Source organism: Lonchura striata, chromosome 14, assembly GCF_046129695.1.
Source record: "Lonchura striata isolate bLonStr1 chromosome 14, bLonStr1.mat, whole genome shotgun sequence".
Lineage (NCBI taxonomy): Eukaryota > Metazoa > Chordata > Aves > Passeriformes > Estrildidae > Lonchura > Lonchura striata.
This window is the reverse complement of record NC_134616.1, coordinates 4118067-4138595: the sequence shown is the minus strand read 5'-3', so window position 1 is coordinate 4138595 and position 20529 is coordinate 4118067. Positions and strand designations below refer to the sequence as shown.

The 20529-nt window shown below is 37.7% G+C and overlaps 1 protein-coding gene across 1 annotated transcript in view; it reads right to left on the bottom strand.

The window, feature by feature from the left end:
- The window catches only part of CHM (CHM Rab escort protein), a 53105-nt gene that overhangs the window by 6224 nt on the left and 26352 nt on the right, over positions 1–20529 (bottom strand). Inside the window, exons 9-14 of the mRNA XM_021531420.2 lie at positions 11791–11868; positions 6876–6980; positions 5943–6006; positions 5255–5351; positions 2799–2891; positions 229–395 (exon numbers count right to left, since the gene is read on the bottom strand). Of these exons, the coding sequence (XP_021387095.1) occupies positions 229–395; positions 2799–2891; positions 5255–5351; positions 5943–6006; positions 6876–6980; positions 11791–11868 (604 nt within the window). The remainder of the gene's footprint in view (positions 1–228; positions 396–2798; positions 2892–5254; positions 5352–5942; positions 6007–6875; positions 6981–11790; positions 11869–20529) is intronic.

Genomic DNA, 20529 nt, shown 5'->3' with positions numbered 1-20529 from the left:
CTACAAGTATTAAACTTCTTTAGTGATCCTTCCAACTTGAACTGTAGACTGGATTTTCTGGCTTTGATTTGTACTATACCTCTTCCTTTACCTTCCAGGTGAAAGCCTGCGACTATTTCCTGATATCTCCATCTACCTAATTTTATAATTTTGCAGAGTTATCATGTATATTATCATATATATTACATTAGAATTATAATTCTGCAACCAAAACCTGCTCTGCCCAACCTGTTTGACAGCACAGTCATTTCCTAAAGCAGAGTCTGGCCCAGAGCAGACATAGACATTGGAGGGTAAGCCAGCATAGGAACTCTTCTCAATTCCTGAGGAATCTCTCATGTTGAAGTAGACTGCCCAGAGGACTCTGGGTTTCTCCAGTTCTTCATTTTCAGTCTCTGAAAAGGAAAAGGAGTGTTTTCAGTAATCAATGTTGTTGTGTGATAAGATAAATATGGAATCTAGGACACTGGAAATCAAATTTTTACCATGGAATTACTGTAATAAAGTATTTTTGTTCTTCAAAAAGTCAACTATTTAATTTTCTGAGATTCTCCTTCATCATTGTTTCTCTTTCCTTTCCAAGCACAGCTATGCAAACTCTACTCTCTGCACACCCTCCACCACAGCAGCACCACTTATCACTACCAGCACCCTACCAAGAAGCCTGGTTTAAATTTAACACCTCTCACATTATCTCCTGCACTGGGGATAAACTGCCAGAGCACATGACAGACAGCAAGTCCTCCCTGGGCTCTGCCAGCTCACAGCCACTGCATTCCCTGTGCACAGATATTTCGGATGTGTCATTTCTTCCCTCCTTTCACACTTTTTACATAGAATCTCTAATTGTGGCAGTGCTGCTAAATGAAAATAAATGACTAATTTGTATTTATCTACGCTCATTGTGCTGCAATTCTCATCAAGAATACAAAATCATCACAAACTTAACTTGCTTGCTCATACTCTGTCCCTCCCTGCTGTACTTTGCACATTCCTATGATCCCTCTGCACACAGGCAGAAAAATCTCTGGAAAGATGAAGGTCACTTCTGAACAGCACAATGCAATGGAGGAACACAGACCACAGAATCTGAGCTTGATAGATACTATTTGTTTGGAATATTTGCTGTCCCCTTTCATGTATTTTCCTCCTCTAAAGTAAATGAAGCTTATAAAAGATCTTATGAGATTTACTTCTTTCCAAAGCAGAAACTTCTTGACAACTATAGCATTCAAAACAGTATTTTAAAGCAACTGAATTACAAAAAAAGAGATAAATCTATGCTATTCCTTCAGTATCTTTTTATAACTGTCAAATAGTTAAAAAAAAATAGGTGCCACTCATACTGAACAGTTTGAAATATAAATTAAACTCATCAGCCTGTGAAAGTCTGAGCCTTAATACAGGGCAAGATGCTCTTTAATATATTTAAAAGTTCACATTGCTCATAAAAGTTACTTCTTCCTCATTTAGGCAGGAAAATGAATGAAGTCCTCTTCTCCAGGTGACTTTGCCTCTTTGACCTGCCATGGCCCAGTGCTCACTTTATCTGGTGATTCATTTTCAATAACTCCAACAGTATTTGTTCTGACATTTTAATTAAAATACGACCACTACCTCATCCTGATGATAAAAAGGCCTATGTGTCAGGGAAAACTGGCTTTTCAGTGCCTCAGTGCACCTGAGGACCCCTATGATCACAGAGTTCCTACAGAAGAATTTCAGTCAGCTTCTAAACAATCTATCATTTCGAAACTGGATCACTTTAAACATGAAGATTAATGCCACCCCTCCCCAAATGATTAGAAGACACTAAGCTGATCTTCTCTTCACCAGGTCTTTGAAACACATGGCATTGTCTTGAAAATTGAAGACAGAAGTTAAATATTAAAAGGTGAATATTAGCAGGCTTTAAATTAACACATATACAAACAAGAAATGTTTGCAATTCTCCAGTCTAAAAAAGTTTTCTATTTACAAATCCAAGTTGTTTTCTAAATATTACAAGCAAACCAATTATGAGTATTTTATCTTAGTAACTTGCATTTATACCAACAAAACCCCAGTCACTGGGAGCTGAGCATTGTTTTCTCTCAGAAGAAGAGTGATTTATTGCCTTGCAGCATGGGCACAACTGTGTTTCAACTGTTTTGGCCAGGGTTAGAACACAGCTGCATCTCCCAAATGCACATCACCTGCTCTGTGAGCATCTACCACGAATATGGTTCAAGATCTCAGGATTAAATTTCAAAAACTTGTGTGCAATTAACACAGGTATTTCAGGAACAATTCCTTCTGCTCATCAGCAGCTGCTTTCCTCTGGGGTGTGGAAGTGTCCACATCAAGGCCAAAGTTCAACAAAGTAGCCAATGTTTCCTTGAATTTAGAGCCAAGTAGTTCATTACTGGAAATCTATCTTTGTTATTACAATACAGAACAACTTTATGCTACCACTGCTTACAGCAGAATCCAGGAAATTTCAATTCAAACAGCAAACAAGGAAACACTTGAAGACAAGAGGCTGAGCAACAGCCTGAGAACGAGGCAAGAACAACCCAAGAAGCATCCACAATTTCACAAATATTTCATTTCACTACTGCACCTTTCAAGGATGTGCTGAACAGCAAATATGTTCCATGCAAAAAAGAAAATGTAAAAAAATAAATAGGTCCCAGACACTTATGATCATGTCCTTGGATACTGAAGTTAATCCAAAACTGAACAAGTCAGTAACAGCTACTTTAATAAATTATACTTATGCAAGATAGTATCATAATACCTCATTTATTTATTTTTACCTTTTTCTGTATTTAGATTGAATAACTTCTGTACAACAGGCTCTAAATCTTCCCTTGCAGTTTTAGTTGATGGACAGGTTAGATGGACTAAATCTGGGGAAAGAGAACACAAACTAATTCCACTCACCAACACACAAATAGATAAACAACATTTAAATTTTTTATAATGCACAGCAGGCTTTTAAAAATCACAATTCTTCACAGAATTCCTTCCTTTAAGCCAGGGAAGTGCTGTACCATGGGCACAGAGTGTATGTACAGCACACAGAGAAATTCTCTGCAAACACCTCAGAATTCTCTAAGTTACTCCCATGATGTACATATGACTGTGCAATCCTTTGCACAACATTTTATTCATCCACTTCTTAGATGGGAGAACTATGGCTGAACAATCCTTTATTTGTTCTGTTTTGCAGACTCTGCAGTTGCTGCCTCCTTGAACAACCACTTGATGCAGCTCCTGACCCTCTTCTGTGCCACTGGCACCTGCTCAGACACAGAACCAGCTGCTTCACCCCACCTGATGTTCCAGCCATTCATTCATTTAAAAGCCTCACCTTGAAGCTTTTCATGGGTCCACCCTACTGGACTCATTTGCTCCTGGAAACTTGTCACCAGAGAAGTGTCCATCAGAGAATCCTGAAGGAATTTAACACTGTACAAAATTTAAACTGATCAGTGTTTTCTTCATTATTGCAAATTTCTGATTTATTTAAAAGCAGAGCCCAGCTCTGGTATTATTTCAAATCTAGATGACATTTTTGTTTCTTCTCTCTGAAGCCTGGCTGTTTTCATTATTTTCCAGTAAATCACACAGATCTTGATCCTGGTTCCATCAGGAACAGAAATTTAACCCTTCATGGGCCTCTGCTTTCAGGTTGCACACATACAGTTTCTATTCAAACATTAATTTTTTTATTAAATCCCAACTAAACCTTCTGTCTGAAGGAATATGTACTAAACTAAGGAAAAGGGTGGTGATAATCAAAGTTTCCCCCTAACCTTAACTAGATGCTTCCAATCCCTGTAATAAAATCTATTCTTTCCTCAAAAAACCCAGCTATAAATCACTAAAGTTCACATCATTTACTTTCTATAAAATCTTTTTTATTATCTTTAAGGTTATGGTTATGAGTCACAGTCATCAGTATATATTTTGATTATACTTGATTTACTCAGGTATAACTGCATTAGTTACAGTGGTTGCCAACATTTGTCTTCAAGTAATTCTCCCAGCAAGAAGAACGATGAGTTCAGTTCCTGATTTCATCATTACAGTCTCCATTTTTAGGGCAAGTGAAGGAGTTTGGTTCCACTCAAGTGGCAATACAGATGATGTGCCTGTCATTTGTGCACTGTGATCAAAGAGTAGATGTATTTGTATACTTATCTTAAATAATTGTTCCAAGGAGAAATCAGTCAGGTTAAAACCCATTTACAGATAATGATGTAAAAGTTTTTTAAAAAATTATGAAATATGTCCCATAACTGGACCTCAGCTATGCCTAATATAGAACTTTATTATTTCAATATATGAAGACAAATTTCATTAAGGAAGGCAGTACCTTCTCTTCTGAAATGAAAGGAATTTATGTAGAAAACTAAGTAACAGAAACCTAAATATTTCAGCACCATAAAAATCTTCCTGAAACTAATACTTTAGATCTATGGAACATCAATCCTTCATTAGTTTCACTTCCTGCTGTATATATTTTCTGAACCCTGAATAAAAAGAAATCAGCTATTTAAATGATATATATTAACAACATGCTTTATAGCACTAGGTTATTAATTAATGACCTAAAATGCACTCTTTCAGCATCTCTTGTATCTCCTTAACCAGAACCCTCAGGACAATTAATTACAAGCTTATGTTTTTTTACTATTACTTAGTAGGAAATATAACTTTGAATGACTTAATAATTTACTTTACTCTTCTTTTATATGCAAAGAACTTAGTTCAAGCCTATTTAACAGCAAAATAAATTGGTTATTATTACAGTTACTTCTTTCTTGTGAAAAAGAATTAGGTAAGGATTAGGTAATTCTATTCTAATAAATACCCAAAACGAACATTCTATTGCTCAATTATTTCAAGTTCATATAAAATAGCAACAACAGAATCCTTTCAGAAGATAAAAAGCTCCCAAATACAGTGGATTTTAGGTATTTCCATTTAATAGTTCAGCTAAGGGAGCCCATTTAAAAAAAACCCCAAAGGACAGATTACCAGGAAGATTCAAGATTTGTATCTTTCATTAAGATTTCATTGGATTATTATTTTTATCTTCTGAATGAGGATTTATTCCTGTGGAAGTGAAAATGAGTCCATGAAGCTCCACAATGGCAGGAAGCCACGGCTGCCTGTGCTCTGAGCAGCAGAGGAACAACATGCAGAGATTTTCAGTTGTGCTCCAGAGCTGCCAGAGCCCAAGGGGAAAAGCTCCTTTACTTACAGGTGTCCTTCATGCACGTCATGGTGGAGGAGCAGAGCTCGATGGCACAAACTGCTGCCCTGCCCGGCTCCAGGGGAGGCACTGTCAGGACAGACACCTGGCAGCAGAAAGCAGAGCTTGAGAGAAATCACAGTGCCCTGGAGGATGGGGCAGCACCACCATCCTCACCACAGCTGAAAAGGAACTGCAGTCCCACTGCTTGGTTTTCTAGTGTGCGACGACAGAGCAAACACAACTCTGATTAATAGCCTCTAAAATTAAGGACTGCAAAGACTGACAAAGCAGATCCAAAGAAGCATCTTAAAGTGTACAATGAGAACTTCAAACAGCAAAAAGGAATGTTTAAAAAAACCAAAGGAACTTTAAACAAAGTTTAGACAAGATGAATAATTAACTGAATAGTCAGGGTAACAGTTTATTAAAAAGCAAGCAAAATTAAAATTAAAGACAGAAGCTTAGAAACTCTATTAATTATAGTGTAAGCCAAACAGGAAAATCCCAGTCACTGAACTAAACTAAACTAAAATTTGTAATAGCTTTCATAGACACTAAAACAAATTAAACAATTACCAGTACAGAGAGCTGACTAAAGATCTTGATTCAAGCACAAACAAAATGAATTAATGACTTAATTCCTCCCAACAACGAAGTATTAACACACGAGACGTGATACAGAATTGTTGTGTACCTGCTGCTCTGAGTCTGTGTTCAATACAGACTGATCTGTAATGAGCACTGCCCTGGAGATCTGCCTACAATTAAATAAAAGAATGATGTAAAAAATAATTATATAATAAATTTAATTATGCAAAATGAAAACAAAGATGTAAAAAAATAGCAATTTAGAGTCAAAGTTTTGGTAATACCAGGACCATTTCACTACATAACCTTTATTACTATGATTCTTAGTGGGATATTTTGCCTGTTGCTGAAGCAGAAACACCCCTGGAATACCAATGTAGTATTTTCAACCACCAAAACAGGTGATGAATAAATGAATCAGTGCAATTGTATCAAACAGCCTCCCCTCTGTTTTTTAGGAAGTTCTTTTGCTTACTTGATCAAGATTAGCAGCAGCACATGAAGGCCTTGTGCCATTCCAGAGAGCACAGGAGCCGTGGGATGAAGGGGAAATGCAGCAGGGCAGAGGTCACTCATCACCTGCAGTTTGTGCTCCTGGGTTATCCTGCTCTGCCCTCACCAGCACAGCTCTGCTGATCCCTCCCCTGCCCTCTTGTGACACACAGGCCATGCCCAGGGCTTCTGGCAGCAACAAGCAAATCACAGAAACTAAGGAAGTTTAGTACTTGTCTAAAGATTAACAAATTTAAAGCATGGACAGCAACTGGCACCTTCACCTTCCAAACACATTTTGGCAAATATGAAATTCCTAACACATTTAGAGCTCTTGGGTTTTTATATGGGAAGGGGGAATCTGATTTCAATGACAACTGAAGAAAACCTGACTATAGAAAGTACACAGTTAATAGAGAAATACTTTGCACAGAATTGAACTGTACTGCAAAAATAAAGGAGTGGACAAGAGGTTCCTCAGTTTAACCTGCAGGGTACTTTACACACCATGATTTAAAAAAACTGTGGTTTTTGCTTAACCACATACCTGTAACACACATTTGTGCATGTGCTCTCTGAGAGGTAACTGTCTTCCACAATAAAATAGTTGGCACTTATTCTTTGTCCAAAATGATCCACAATAGCTTTGCACCTGTTTAAAAAGAACCAAACCACAGTAAAAAAAAATTGATATAACAAAAGCATGCATAAAGTTAAAATTGAGTTATACAGCACAATATTTGTATCTTTCATTAAATTTAGCTGTGTATTTCTTGAATATGTGAACTCCTAAACCAGTTCAACTGATCACCAAATCCTAGACTGACACATTCTACCTGGTGTATATGCAGTTTACACATGCAATGCCAATACAGATAATGACATCCCACCTTCAATAAACTGATCACTTTTTACAGAAAATATAAGTTTACAGCACTCACATTTAGCTCCACGTTTCTTACCTCCTGATACGTAAAGAAATGAAACTGTGAATTATTCTGGAGTTACTACCCTATTGCAGTGGGGTTTCTGTCTTAGGAAGACACCTTTACCAAAACCAAGTTTATTTTGACAAAATAATATTTGACAAATTAAATAGAAAATTAAGTTAGGAGATTTGGGAAAGCTCCTTGACAAATGAGTGCATCAGACTGTTCCAAGAGTGAGTTACTCTGTTTATCACTAAATATACTCTTTATCTCTAAGTGACACACAAATGGATTAACTGAGTCCTGGTGTTTCAAGAACAACACAAATGTTCTCCATAGAACAAGGACAGAAATAGAAGTGGGACAGAAATGTAAACCACAGAAATTAACCCATTCAGTGAGCTTAAATGAGAATACAAATCTCAGATTTTAAGGGGGAAAATTGGCTGTAAAAGAACAAACTTCACTCATGTATGACATATGAAGCTACATCATATATATGAGACAAAGAAAAAGGAGGCTGCACACAGATACCCAGTAAAGCAACCTCTGCTGCTGATTCTATTGAGTCCTCTTCCACACTATCAGAACATTTACTGCATAAATAAATAAAGCAAATTAGCTTAACTGAACTTTTTCTCGGGGCATGAAAATTACCTTTTTTAAAATTAAACTTTTCTGAATAACTTTACCAGTGTTTCAACAATTTAACACACAGGACTTAAAACAGCGAATTTTCTCACACACACACACACATGTGCATGCACAGGGAAACATCCAAAGGAACACAATGTCTGAGCCAGAGATCATGTGCAGATTTACCTTTTTATCATACCTTTTTCTGTAGAATATCGGACAAGCAAGTTATGCTTTAGGAATGAACAACATTTCTGTCACTTAAAAGCTATTTGTCAGCTTCTGTGATCATAATGATCTACAAACCCAAATCTATGTAAGTAATAGCAATCAGCTCCACCAGCTCTGGTAAACCAGTTGTCCCTATAACCTGAGATAAGAATTGAAAAAAGGTGACACATAGTCCTCATCTGTAAATGTAAGAGGTTTATGACTATTCAATATGTTTTTGTAACACTGACTTCTAATGCTGACCTCCCAGGCATCTGGTCCCTACATATATTCCTATTTTCAAATTCAACAGGTACCTGACAACAGTCCAAGCACTATTTAACATCTAACATTCTTCAGTTTTAAATCCTATCCAATGTGTGTTTCACTTAAAACTTTAACAAGTTTTTCCTAACTGTTAATCCCAGTGATTTCATCCTTGAGCTCTCATTTGAATACTGCAAATAAACAAGGAAGTTGAGCTGCTGCAGCTCATTTCTAATTATAACCTTTCTTATTGTTTATGAAACAATTTCCCCACCACCCCCCAAACATTATGGAGGGGAAAGGTTGATTAAATGTCATGTTGCATCACTCAAAGCCAGCGAAAGCAACGACACATTTTATTTTCCTGCTAAGTGTTCTTTCCTCTCCTTTGTTCAGAAATAGCAGCAGGTTGTATGTGTGATAAGATTTTAAACTGAGAGAGAGAGAGAGAGCTTTTAATTTCAGTCCCACTTTACTTCAAAGGGTGATGCTGAGAAAATTTCTTTCAAGTAGTGCTTCCACATGCAGCAAACACTCCTGCACTGACATTATCAGGTCTCTGTCATCTGATCTGTGTTGCGACAATGAATCACAGCCAACCCTCCATTGACCTTCTTTCAATGTGTCTGGATAAAAGGATGAAAATTAGAATCCATCTCCTTGCAGTGCCACGAGTTATAAATGTACTTTATAGGGCTCATTATCCAAACTAATGGACTAAGGGCGACATCCTTGAAATGGACTCAGCAGCACTGACAAAGCCAGTCTGCAGTATTTCAGCAGATATGTAAATTACTGGCTGTTTGCTCTACCTTTTTATCACAGATGTATAAATGGCCATTTATCACATCCCTTCCATTTTGAGACAGAATTATGCAATTGGAAACATATGTGAAGTGTGATCAATATAAAATGCTCACCATTATGATGAAATTTTACATGTACCCAAAAAAGTGATATACAGTAAACACAGAGAATAACAACATTAGCATACATTAGATGTGGCTTTTTTCCTCAGCCTCAGAAATATGAGGTGGTTTTTATTTTCTAACAAGTTCTACCAGGAACTCAGGATGCTCTACAAAGTTATTAAAACAGCAGAACTGGTACCATACATAAAACTCACATATTTTCAAGTGCATTACTAAAACCTTAAAATAGGAATGTCTAAAATTTCTGTTCTTTCACCCTGTCTTGCCTGAATCTTATTTTCAAATATTATAAAAAGAACTACAGAAAAAAGATAAAAATAATTGTAGAGCTGAGTATGAAATCTACTGTTCCCTGTATATACAGGCATGGGTGAAATGTGAAAAAGCAATGTTAACCACATCTAGAAAAATGCTGGAATAAACTTTGGTTTATTTTCTGAGACTTTTATTTTATTTGGTTTATATTCTGAGACTTTTAATTAAACTCTAACAAAAAAGTTTTAGAAGAAAATCAAGGCTGGAGCTAGAAGTATGTATTTTCCTTATGTGCACTAAACAAGGAATATTAAAAATATAAAAGAAATCCCTGCCTAAAGGCATGGATGAAGCCTGGAGGGCTGTGGAAGGAGCTATAAACTGGTAATGACCACTACATGCATTTCTGCAGTGCTGAGTGAGCCATCTGTAACTTGGGGAAGCTGCCTCTGCAAGCACACAGCCAGCTGCACTGACAACCAGATATGAATTTGCCTCTTACCAATTACTATTAATGGTCTGTTGACTCAAAAGCTCAGTAACTCATAAATAGCCTCATTAACAACTTGATAGCTGATTTTTATTGGGCAAAACACTGAAGCCCAAAGTCAAGAGGAAATACAAGCTGGTGCAGGGAGGGAATACACAGTGAGGAAGGAGATAACAGCAAGAATGAAACAGAAGATAAAGGAAATGGATGTCTTGGATGTGTTGTGCTTCTTCATATTCACTATCAGATAATGGCATTATTAAAAGCTCAGTGTTTTTGGAATAATGAAAGTCTGGTACAATCTTTAGAAGTATTCTTATAATTTTGCTCCTCAAAAATCTATCATTCTAAAATGGCACAAGTGAACCCCAAAAGCAGCCTAAAAAAAGACACTTGTGCTGTTTTTTTAAAACTATATTCAAAACATAAAGGCAGGTTAATGGAAAAGCAGCACTCCAGCTCTTCTGGAACCCACATAACCTTATAAAGAAAACATTGATTTCAGAGGTCTTCAGGATGTGTGCAAGAAGCTGGAAACTGGGGCAAGCAATACCACTGACCAGTTAAGACCTGCACAGAATAGAGTTTGGAAGTTGCTACCAACTAAAAGCTTTGTCCCCCTGCAAGAGCAATTTAAAGATTTAAACATTATTGGAATATAAAACTTCCTACAGCAACAGTTCAAATATCAGTGTTAAAGTAAATGACAGCTTCTGAAAGGGGCACAGATTAATTTGCATATGAACTGTGCATTTGGAACAACACACCTGATAAAACACATTTACATCTCAAAGTCTACCAGTGTGCAGTGAACTCCAGAACCTTCGGGAACTGGCAGAAAGGTAAAATCTGGAGTTTATTCAGTTTCAGGGAAAACAGCTACTTGACCATGTTGTAGCAAATGCAGCTACAAGGACTGTGCTCAAGGAATTGCAGAGCAGCTGGGAATTAAACTCACACCCCCTCATTTAACTACTCATTCTCCTAATACATTGGAACTACTTCATTTCTAAATTAATTCTCTAAATTTTCTACAAAACACCTTGAACTTTTCAATTATAGAAGCTAAGCTGCAAACAGTCTTTAAGACAGCCAAAGTCTGCAGTTAAGATTAATATCTGATAAAATGTGTATAACAGAAATATGACAATTTACAGAGGTGTGAAAAATGCCACTATGGAAAAAACTCTGTGTTGGTTTTTCTTAGCTCAACTTTAAACCTGCCTACAGGCCTGATATTGTTGTAAAAGAATTTATTCTGGAATAAGAGGGCAGCATAGTTTATGACAACAATCTACCTAAAAACTCATTAAAGTCTTTTCTCTTGGAGTGACATGCATTATCAGCAAAGATTAATCTGATGAGTCTTTAGGTGAGCTCCATTTTTAAAAATGCAATAACAGAGGGCTTTGTTGTCATCTGATGAAAATCAATTAGAGTAGGTAAGGCCACAAGGAAAACTAACATCACTCATCACCAGCCCCCCGGCAGCTGAAATGATTTGTCTTCCAAGCTTGGGTGATCAGGAGCTGTAGTAATATCACAGGGAAATTAATTTAGTTTCTATATTCTAGACCCACTTTCCTTGTTCTGGAGGACCTATACACAAATTACTTTTAATCAAGGTTGATGTGTTATTAATACCAAGGAGGATCTGGGAAGAATATTTTTTTTTAAATTGACTCAAGACATTTTTCACCTGTGTTTTGTGTACAAACAGAAGGTCTCTGATGGCAGCCTTACCGTCCCGAGGCTCTGTCCAGCACCAAGCAGCGCACGGCGTGACGGAGGCAGTAGATCCCCCCAAACACAGCACACAGCCTGCAACAGGGAAACAAAGGGTATTACTGCACCTCTGCTAATTGTAATCAGGTGAGTGGTCAGCAAGGCAGAGCTCTGAGGTGTTGGTAACACTGGTTTACTGACAGAAGCAAGATGTGGAGCTGCTGGGGTTCAGAGGAGGTCACTGAGTTATCACGGGGTTGGAGCCAGCCTGGCAGAGCTGGGAGAGGAGAAGGCTCCAGGCAGAGCTCAGAGCCCCTTGCAGGACCCTGAAGGGGCTCCAGGAGAGCTGGAGAGGGACTGGGGACAAGGGATGGAGGAACAGGACAAGGGAACAGCCTTAAACTGAAGGAGGGTAGATTTAGATTGGATATATGGAAGATATCCCTCCCTGTGAGGGAGGGGAGGCCCTGGCACAGGTGCCCAGAGAAGCTGTGGCTGCCCCTGGATCCCTGGATGTGTCCCAGGCCAGGCTGGACAAGGCTTTGGGGCAGCCTGGGACAGTGGAAGGTGTCCCTGCCCATGGCAGGGGTGGCACTTGTTGAGCTTTAAGATCTCTTCAAACCCAAACAAGTCTCTGATTCTGTGATTTTGAAGTAAAAGCATTTTGATATTGCTTCACAGATGACAAACTTGAAAACTTTCACTTTGCAAACCTGCCTTCCAAAAATGGCATTATTTTGTCATTCTAACATCAGATGAGGCAGTTCAAAGGCAGTCAGTCCCACAACCCCTTCTGACCTGCAGGACTGGGGCAGCCCAAGGAGCTGTCAGCACCACCAGGTACCATGGGACACCTGGAATACTCAGTTCCCTAAAAGCACTCCTGCTCCTCATGGAAAATCAAGAGATGCATCCCAAAAATCCCAGCCCTGGCTGTTTGGAGATTGTTGAAGATGACACAAAGGTTAAACATCCACTGAAGAACTCTTAGAACCTAGAGCTCTGGGTTTATTATCTCTCATGCTGCAATCCACAGCTTCCTGCCTGACACAGCAGCAATCAGGATCTTTCAAACCAACTCAGAAGAGTTGATTTCATATCTTGCATATAAGAATAGAACTATTAACTACTAATGGATTCCTTAGTTAAAAACATCAATTACAGTTTTCCTTCAACCACAGCCAGGGGATTTTGATATATGCATTTTATTTTTCCAGCATGCTTTGAAAGAACTTTGCTACTTGGCTGCACAGAAATGTGAATTACTTCTTTCCAAGGGTAACCTGGTATCCAGGGGATGAGGGCATGACCAGTTTTCATAGGCCAGCAGAAAACTTCTCTTTTAAAATGAAAATGGAAAGGAATTTTGATTGTGTTGCTAAACAATCACAAACAGCCAAAACACCTATTAGAACAGCCTAGCATGAAAAATGACACAGTTAGGATGGACTTGCCAAAAGTATTTAAATACAGAAACTGAAATATTAAACTAAATGGCACCCCAATAATTTATGACAAAGTAAAATCATTGTGCTGGCATTACTTTCATACAATGGGCTATTCAAGATGATTTGACTGCACTTGAAGTACAAGGCAACTCTTTGATACCATTAACCCTAAATGACAGACATTTAAACTGATATTACTCTAATTAACTGGCGACTGCCTCCACCAATAATTCAAGTTTTGCTGAAAGATAGCAACAACACTGTACTCGGCTTCAACTTTGCCCTGGTGACATCAAATCATATAACAGCTAAATTAACAGTTGTGAAAATTTTTGGCCTGGTAGCCCTCCATCATACACAGCCTTTAAATGCCATTTCAGTCCCCATCAAGGCAGAAATCAGGAGTAGCAATTTTTAATACAGCTGTGAAACAATGGGACATATTAAAAGCTGCATTTTTGACAGCATATTCGCAGTGATTTATGAGTTTGTATATAATTTGATTATTCTATTAATTTTTCTGATTACTGATTCAGCTAATACAGTGAAGGTCACTTACAAAATAAATCTTCATTACATTTCACAGAAAGTAACTGCCTCCAACTAGTTGTTTTCTTTAATTAAACACTAATGTAACAAGAGAGAAAATAGGCTTCAGGGTTGCTGCATCTGTTGATACAAGAGGAGTTTACTGCTTTGATGTAATGCTCTGTGATATTAATTGAACAAAAATAGAATGTCTCTCCATTTGACATCTCGATTTCCAACACTGAGATACCACAAAAACACTTGCATTACAGACTAAGCCTTAGTTCACTCTGAAAGAGTTTTAAAACTGTATCAAATAATTTTATACCAAAATCTAGTTTTTATTTCTAGCATGTAATTAGTCTTCTGCTTTCTAAAATGCACGTTGTGATTAAAATTTTAAAATTTACTGTTTTTTAATTGTGCATTTTTTTCTGTAGTAAAAACTACTTGCTTCTCTCCTTAAAGCTGAATACTCCATGTACAGCACTGCAAGCTTTGGAGAAAGATCAAAGAAAAACATGGCAAGTGCTGAGATAATGAATTGTCCTTTTCAGTTTATTTTTACACACAGAACAAACTGTGACCTCGTTCTTATATTAAATTGTTTCCTGAAAGGCCCCTAGAACATCAGCCTTTCCTCCAATGTTGTTGTGTTCTAAAAGCATTAACAGCTAGAGTCCAGACAAATCAAATAAATAAAATAGCTACAGCTACAAAAAATGATGGTCAATCTTTCCAATAAAGGGTATTCATACTAAAGTCAAAACTTGGTATGTGCATCCACCTGGGTAGCACCAAAAATCCCCCACAAAAAACAGCACTAATGAAGAAAATAATCAGTGTCATCCTGAACTGTCCTGGCATTTGGAGAGCTATGGAAGGGAAAATATACGACAGAAATGCTTAAGGAAGCAGATGAAGAGTCAAATATTTTGACTTTTTCCTGCAGGCTGTGTTCATTATTCCTGTGAAATTTAAAAAGGTCCTGTAAGATTAGAGAAGCAGCCTATGGTCTAAATCCATCAGCAACATGACAATTCTAAATTAATCACAAAGTTCCTGCACTTACCCACCAGCACTCAGTTCACTCACAAAGAGTATTTTGAACCTGTAGCCCGCAATAAGATGATTTCTTTTCCCAGATCTCCCCTTCCTTCTGGAAAATCAGGCTGTGACTGGGAAATGCTGCAGGAAGAGGAGCTGGAATGGCAGAGCTGGGGTATCAAATTTAACTTTAAAATAAGAAATTGCTCCTTTTGATTGTATGGAATTTAGACTGCATATACAGACATATCCATTCACATCCTGTGAAACATTCTAGTAGTGAATACAGTATCTGCCAGTCAACCAGACAAGATAAAAACTGATATGCTTGGTCTGGTTTAGAGCACAAAGCTCTAGCTACTTATCACTGACCCTAAATAGACCCTCTGTGCACTTCTCTCCATAATTACAAAATAGGGGCAATTTAAGTCTATTTCATCAGACTCTGGCAAGGATTGGTATTTATTGTTCATGGATTCTGAATGATCACACAGCACTGCAGTACAACTATTTCAAGAGTTTTAACATTTGAATTCCTATTATGTGATATACTAGTTTTGGGGTTTGGGAAGTCACTGCTGCCTTTTACAGGCCCAACATTCCAATTCTGTTTCCCCAGTTCAAATGTTAGAAGATGATGCAATAAAAATCTTAATTCATCATATATTTCTATGTTCCTATACTTCAGCCTTACTTTGTGCCCGTGTAGATTTCTTAGGGTGTTTCTAAACATGAGGAAATTCTGTTGACAAAAATAAGACCATGTTTAATCTGTCTTTTCATTTCAACTAGTAATTACTAATTTAAACAACTTTAGTACCAGCACCTTATTGCTGATAAGTCTCATGATACTGATGACTCTTGTCACAATATAAAAGTGTTGTTTCTTAAAATTAACCATATTATCAAACTAACTTTTTCAAGGATATTGCAATTAACACTACTTCTTAGCGAATCAAGGTTAAGAGCCATTCTCTGGGATTCTAAACTCAATAAATAGATGATTTCTATGAAGGTTAGGTGAGAAACCATCAGGCAATGTGTTTAAGTGGCCTAGAAATTATGGTAAAAGCACTGTGGCAACAGTAAAAAGTTGCTACAGAGCTGGAGAGGGAAAAAAGAAAAAGGAAATAGAAGAGTCCAGTTGTTTCTGTGCTGCTGTGAGGGCAGGGAAGTGCAGAGGCACTCCCAAGGCTCCTCTCTGGAGGAGCTGGAAGGATGGGGCCTGGCTGTAAACCCCATGGACCTTGTTGGAGAAGCAGCAGATCCTCACCCAAGGTCATTCAGCTGCCATTACACAACAGCTCTGCCCTCCCAGAGAAGCTGGGGAGAGCAGGACTGCAGGGCAAGGCACAAAACCCAGGCACTAGAACCAGTCACTAAATATTAGCTCATCTATAAAACCCATTTATGCGTTCTCTGCCTTCAGAAAAGACACAAAAATTCCAGTTCTCTTACTCCTCAATGAAATTTAAGGGCTATTTTACTAATTCTGTCATGTTTAGGAAGCTACCTTTCTCTGTCTTCTGTTGAAATGAGAAAGGACTCTGCTAAATGCAGTTTGCCTCCTCATCTCAGATTTGCTCCAGTAATAAACAATCTTGTCATTTCCACAGCTCTCTGATAATGCTGCAAATATTCACATATCCGAGTCAGAATTCTCAGGAAGGCCATGTAAGGCACAATCTGCACATTCCACACAATTAGGGAGGAATTTCCTTGCTAAGGGACTGGTAAGAGGTAATACCAAATAATATATTAAAATACATTTCCCTCCTATTATCACCATTATCCTAATTATTAAACCCTGAAGAAGTCATCTCACAATAGCATTTGTATTTTGTGCTTTTAGGTTCCAAATATGTTTTTAAAATGAACCAAGATGACCAAGAATGAGAGCAGGACAATGTAAGTCTGATCCCTCAATACAATTTCTTGACTGAGAACTTTTCCATGCCAAGTTAGGGATGGGAAATCAATACACTTTGACAGCATCCACATGATTCAGAGCATCCCATGCGATAGATTCTAATGGCTGAAGGCCTTCATGAGGTATAACCTCCTGCAGAACACAATTTCTAGTCAGAAATAACAAGAAGCAGAACAGCTCTCATATTTGCAAGTAATTTTTTAAACAAAGAATTGACAAACGCTCACTTAGAAGACAAAATCTAAAATGGGAAGGTATTCTCCAAGTTTCATCCACTTAATGCATTTTATAACAAAGGTTATTTCCAAATTAAAAGTCTTTTCCTGTCAAATTCTGAGAAATACTGTGGGCAAGGACACAAAAGCATTCCACAGCTGTATTAACGACAAGGCTCACTGATCTGTGAATAACCTGAAAAAAATGAAGATTATTGAGTTACTTTACCAATCTATCCATCCATCACTAGTGAACAGGTCTCAGAATGATGGATTATCTCACTTCCCTCATGTTTATCCCAAGAAGGAGTTTCTCCTTAGAGGGAAAAACAAACAACTGATCCTACAAACAATCCAGCTAACTCTGCTTGCCCATTTTGCATTCATCTGCCAACGAAGTGCTAAGAAATATATCAAGTTTGTCTTTAAATGCCAAACTACATTTGAAGTTTTATTATTTCCCTGAAATGCAAGTGAAAACAATTAAGAAGAAAGCAGAGTGCAGCTACTGGTACTATTCAGTATTTTAGTACAACCCAAGCAATAGTGCTAAGTTGTCAGTAATTCCAATTACATTTTCTGGTCCAAAGAAATGGAATAATTAAAAATTATAAGAGATAGATAAATTAGGTATTTTGAAATGGAGGACTGAACTCATATCTCACTATGTTTTTTACATCACCTGTGATTGTTTCACATGTGCTGACACTCAAATCTGTCACATCTGATTGTCACCAGGAATTAACATTGTTTAAATTTCTCATTATTTTCTCATTAATATGCTAAATCATACAATTTACACACAGAAAAGTTCTGCCTCTTGCTAACATGCAGACATGATACTCATGTATAGATTTAGCTGAAAAACATGGTGTTCCGCATTTTTAATTATTACAGTCAGGTTTCCTGAAGTCCAGTTTTGATTTTAGACCACTAAAACCTTTCTAGATTGTAACAGGGACATAATTGGGAATTTTAAAGGACCTGAAACTACCCCAGAAGCTCTGACAGTTGTAGCAGGTAATAGTGCACACGTAAAGGTAAAACTGATTATTCATTTTTAAATATATACAGGAACCCTTGGAATCAATCACACTATCCATCTTATCTCAGCCTGGCCTCTTAATCTTCCTGTAAATATGGGCACTGAAAGAGATGGAACTGTCTTAATCAGATCTTTCCTCCATCACTAAATTACTGCTGTCACTGTCACGGAGACAGAAAATTACAATTTCAGCCATAATCTGTAGGAACTACCACAAAGAGTGACACTGCCCACTGAATGCACAATGGGAAAGCTCAAAGTCTGTTTATAGGAAATACACATCATTAACCAACTACCCCTAAAAGTCAGGGATTCACCAATTCCTCTGGCCAAGCAGCTGAGGATATTCCAGCACCTACTGCCACCCCAACATCTCAGATTTTGGATAACTCTTAACAAAGACATGAGACACAACATGTCACTGTAGAACCTTTGTGACATGACACAGTGCACAGTCACCAATTCCCTCTGAAAGTTCACATGGGAGAAAACTACTGCTTCTCAGAAAGTCAATCCATTTGCATGTTTATATAAGTAGGAGTCCAGAGGAAAGAATCTGAAACCAAACTGAAGAGAAACCTTGCCTGCTCTGCCCCAAATTCAGTGTGTTCACAAGCTAACACAGTAGCAGATGTAAAGGCTTGTCTGGGTTTTCCTCAAGAATGAGATATTATTATATTCACTTTTACTTAACATCACACTATTGCTACATCATTAGAAAGGAGGAGTCAGAACAGTTTAGTACCAAGAATGAAGCAAAGGAAGCTGTTAAGGGCCAGTGAAGTTTTGCTGCTTGTCAGCTCAGGAGAGCAGGAGGCTCCCAATGACCTTCCTTGTTCCACGGCTCCAATTTATGAAGACAGAAACATCCCATCTGTACCTCACCATATTGGGATGTACATTACAGTGATATAAAAGTTTAATTTTCTCTCCTAAACCATCCCTGCTTAAACCAATAAAGAAGGAAGAGCGCTTCTGCTCACTCGAGTGTCGTCAGCAGTTCCAAAAGGTTGTGGTGTTTATGCAGGATTCATTTGGGATGCAAGGATGTGACTTACAAATGTCTTTGACTCATTCCCATCAATATGCATGTGTGCCATTTATAACAGTAGCCTTGATGAGAACACACAGTGTAACTGGCTGCAAGAAACGCTTAAGAGGTTTACATTAAAGCAGAATATAGAACAGTGGTTAGAAATCACAGGCCAGGTGACACCTTCCTCTGATAAGCTGGTGATAAAAGCTGTAGGCTGTGATCTATAGGCTCTGGCGTTGCCTCTTTACTCCACAGCCCCAGCAGCATTCTTCACATACGGCTCACTTTGAGCAAGACAATCCTGAGGGCAGAGCAACTTTAAAAAATGTGATTAATCTCAGAAAATATTATGGTTGCCTCCTAAATTGTTCACTTAAAAAGTAAAGACAATTTTTTAAGAAGTTTTGTATTAGAATGTTTGTAATACAAACCTTTTAGAATTATAATTACTTTTTGGTTTGACAGATTAATTTGCTTCATCTACTAAAATACTGTCTTTGGTGTAGAACTTATACATTGTAGCAAAAAAACTCTAAAATGCAGCAATCAATGATCTGAAATAGAAAGTTCAGGCCATCTGAAGAACTCCTGTCATCACAGAATGATTTTCTGATAAGAATATTTATAATACTTCTAGACACCTCTACTGCTAACTCTTGAAATATACTGCTGTTACACATCAGAAAACTGCATGTGCTGGTTATTAAATAAAAAAATTAAGCCAAAGGGATTTTGAGAATGCAAGAAAAATGTCATGGATAAGAATCTACAGAGCAAAAAAAGAAAGCAAAATTTTAATCTTAATTATTCAATTTACTTTTTCCCCCAGGTATTTGAAGGTTGAACTGCCAGAATTGTACTACCTCGATGGCTCTGATAATATTCTGATTTATTAATCTGCTGATCACTTACAGATACCTGGCCTCACATGAAGTCCCATAAAGACACAAACATCCATAAAAGGCCAGAAACACAAATTCTGTTGCATGACTGTAGGCAGAGTAGTTACCTAACCTCAATTCTTGGTCACAAATTATCTGCCCCATCACCTAATTACATAGGTCTGCAATTTAAATCACCATGTAAATACAGTTTAAGGAGCAGATGAAAGGCTACTGACAGAAGATGGTAACAAACAACATTTCTATTCAATGAAGCACAATTATTTCAGAACGTTTCTATCAACATATAACTGCATCCATCCTATACACAGCCAAGCAGGATCAAGCTGCTAAGGCCATTCTTTTGGCAGTAATTTAAGGACTATTCTGGAGAAGAGAAACAGAATCTATCACAAACAGGAATACCCAACAACCTGCTGTAAACCACAATTTCATAGTAGCACACATGTAAAAAGCAGAACTAGTCCAGCACCAAACAAAGCAGGTAAGACCCTGCACTGTTATTTAAAGGACTGATGCACAAATATATCACTCAGACAAACTGGCCTTGCCAGGCAAAACTGCTTTTTTTAAACAGAGCTAATGTTTACTTCAGACCTACAGGTT